We start from the raw sequence: 2,442 nt of genomic DNA on the forward strand, positions 1-2,442 counted from the left end.
TCATTAAAAAGTCTGCCTCCTGGAGCCGGGTGGGGACATCATGGGGGCTCCCGCTGGGTGGGCGGAGACTCAGAGCGCTGAGGCATCAGGGAAGGAGGCGCCAGCGGGCCCCTTCACGCTGGAGGACTTGGGGTCGTCTCTGTCCAGCTGGACGCAGGGGCCCCCTCGTCCCTTCGCTTTGGTTGACAGTGAGGACACAGAGGCGATACAGAGCCGGCTACGGTCATGGGTCAAACTGACTGACCGGCGGTTCCGCTGGTGTAGTGTTTGGGGCGCCAAAGCCATAATGAAGCTGTGCCTGAGGGACTTCAGAGTTGACATTGTCTTTCTTTTAAAAAATTCATTGATTGATTTTTAGAGAGAGAGGAAGGAGGGAGGGAGGGAGGGAGAGAGAGATGGATTGAGATTGATTTGCTGTTCCACTTACCACCTATGGATGCAGCCATCAGTTGGTTCTGGCATGTGCCCGGACCATCCTTGGCGGGACAACGCTCTAACCCACAGAGCCGCCCAGCCAGGGCCCAAGCTGACATTTTCTTATGCCCTTAACCCCTACAACGCAGTCCTCACCACGTACACCGGAAAAGCCCCTCGTCCCGGGCACCCCCGGCGGTGTGAGCACCGGTGTCCACTGAGCGTTTTGGCCTTTGGCTGGCCGGCCGCCGCCCTCGGCACAGCGGAGCCCGGGTGCTGCTGCTGTTCTCGGTGACCTCCCTCCTCGGCCGCCTCGGTGCACACAGACGGGCCCCTTCAAAGCCAGGCGAGAACGGGGCCCACGGAGCTCACCATGCTGGTGCCCGATGCCCCCGCCCCTCCGAGGGGCAGGTCTCTCCTCCGCTCAGACCCTCAGCCGCGGTGACGGTGACGGTGATGGTGACCCTCGCCCCCTGCCCCCGGGCTCTCTTTCAGGTGCTCAATGTGCTGTCCAGCGACAGCTGCTCCCTGTTCGAAGCCGCCTTGTTCTGCCCCTTGCCGGCCACCATCCCCATCCTCATGGTTGTCTGTGCCGTGTTCTCCTTTTTCACCCTGGGGCCCACGGCGCTCATCGGCATATCCGTCTACATCATCTTCGTCCCTATCCAGGTGACCCTGTCTGCCCGGCCCCGAGGGGCGCCCGCACATGTGCGAGCTTTTCTGGGCACCCTGTCAGGTTTTTGTAAAAAATATATATTTCTATTAATTTCAGAGAGGAAAGGAGAGGGAGAAACAGAAAGAGATAGAGAGAGGACCATTGATTGGCTGCCTCCTGCATGCCCCACACTGGGGATCAAGTCCTTAACTGACCGGGAATCGAACCCTGACCTCCTGGTTCACTGAGCCACGGTGGGTGGGCACAGTCTGGTGGTTTTTCAAACTTGAATTTGAAAGCCCTGGGGAGGGGGCAGGGCACACGTCCCCCATTTGTCAAAGTTGCCGACACCGCCTTTGCATCCTGGTGGCCCGCGTATTTCCATGACCTGCCCTGGCCCTGGCCCTGGTGCCCCCAGACCACGCTGGCTGAGTGAGAACGCCAGGCCAGCTTCCCTTAGGCCCTTGTCCCCGCCCTCCAACTCCAGCCTCAGGGAGTGGGGTGGGGGGTGTTCAGGCCAGCTTTGCCTGCAGGGCGCCCGGAACACAAGGTCGGTACCTCGCCTTCAGGTGTTCATGGCCAAGCTCAACTCGGCTTTCCGAAGGTCAGCGATCTCCATGACGGACAAGCGGGTGCAGATCATGAACGAGTTTGTGACCTGCATCAAGCTGATTAAGATGTACGCCTGGGAGAAACCCTTCACCCAGACCATCCGAGGTAGGCGGGCGCCGCGGGGAGGTGTGGGGGGGGCGGTGGGGACTTGCCCCGGGGCACGGGGTCTCCCCAAGGGCTTCGCAAGGTTCCCGGCGCCAGGCATTCTAGACGGGGCCCTGAGCGGCCCTGCAGGCGCTTCAAAGGGCTCAGGAGCTTTCATCATAGAAACGGCATCTGGCTGGTGAGCCGGGCGCGGCAGGCGAGCACCGTATGGTTAGCCTTTGCCCGGCGTGTGGGCGCTGGCGCTGGCCATTCAGTTCCCTTCCACAGAAAGAACCCACCAACCATGGTGAGCAGAAGAGCGGCCTCGAGCTATTTCCTTGATTTAGATTTCTACACACACACAAAACACACACACACATGCACACACATATGCACCCACACCCACACACCCACCATACTCATACACACACTCATATGCACACACACACTTGCACACACTCTCACCCTCACACACACTAAGCACCCACATGCACACACGCACACCCACAGACTCATACACACACTCATATGCACACTCACACACACACACCTATACACACACTCATGCACTCATGTACACACACACCATCTCTCTCACATACACACGCTTGTACACACACACTGACATGCGCAGTCACACACACTCATAAGCACTCACACGCACACACGCACACCCA

At 59.3% G+C, this 2,442-nt stretch overlaps 1 protein-coding gene across 1 annotated transcript in view; it reads left to right on the top strand.

Annotated features, from left to right (window-relative positions):
- The window catches only part of LOC102767965 (multidrug resistance-associated protein 9), a 43,982-nt gene that overhangs the window by 4,051 nt on the left and 37,489 nt on the right, over positions 1-2,442 (top strand). The window contains exons 5-6 of the mRNA XM_015564695.1: positions 910-1,083; positions 1,639-1,786. Of these exons, the coding sequence (XP_015420181.1) occupies positions 910-1,083; positions 1,639-1,786 (322 nt within the window). The remainder of the gene's footprint in view (positions 1-909; positions 1,084-1,638; positions 1,787-2,442) is intronic.

The sequence above is a fragment of the Myotis davidii genome, unplaced genomic scaffold (genome assembly GCF_000327345.1).
Source record: "Myotis davidii unplaced genomic scaffold, ASM32734v1 scaffold181, whole genome shotgun sequence".
Classification (NCBI taxonomy): Eukaryota; Metazoa; Chordata; class Mammalia; order Chiroptera; family Vespertilionidae; genus Myotis; species Myotis davidii.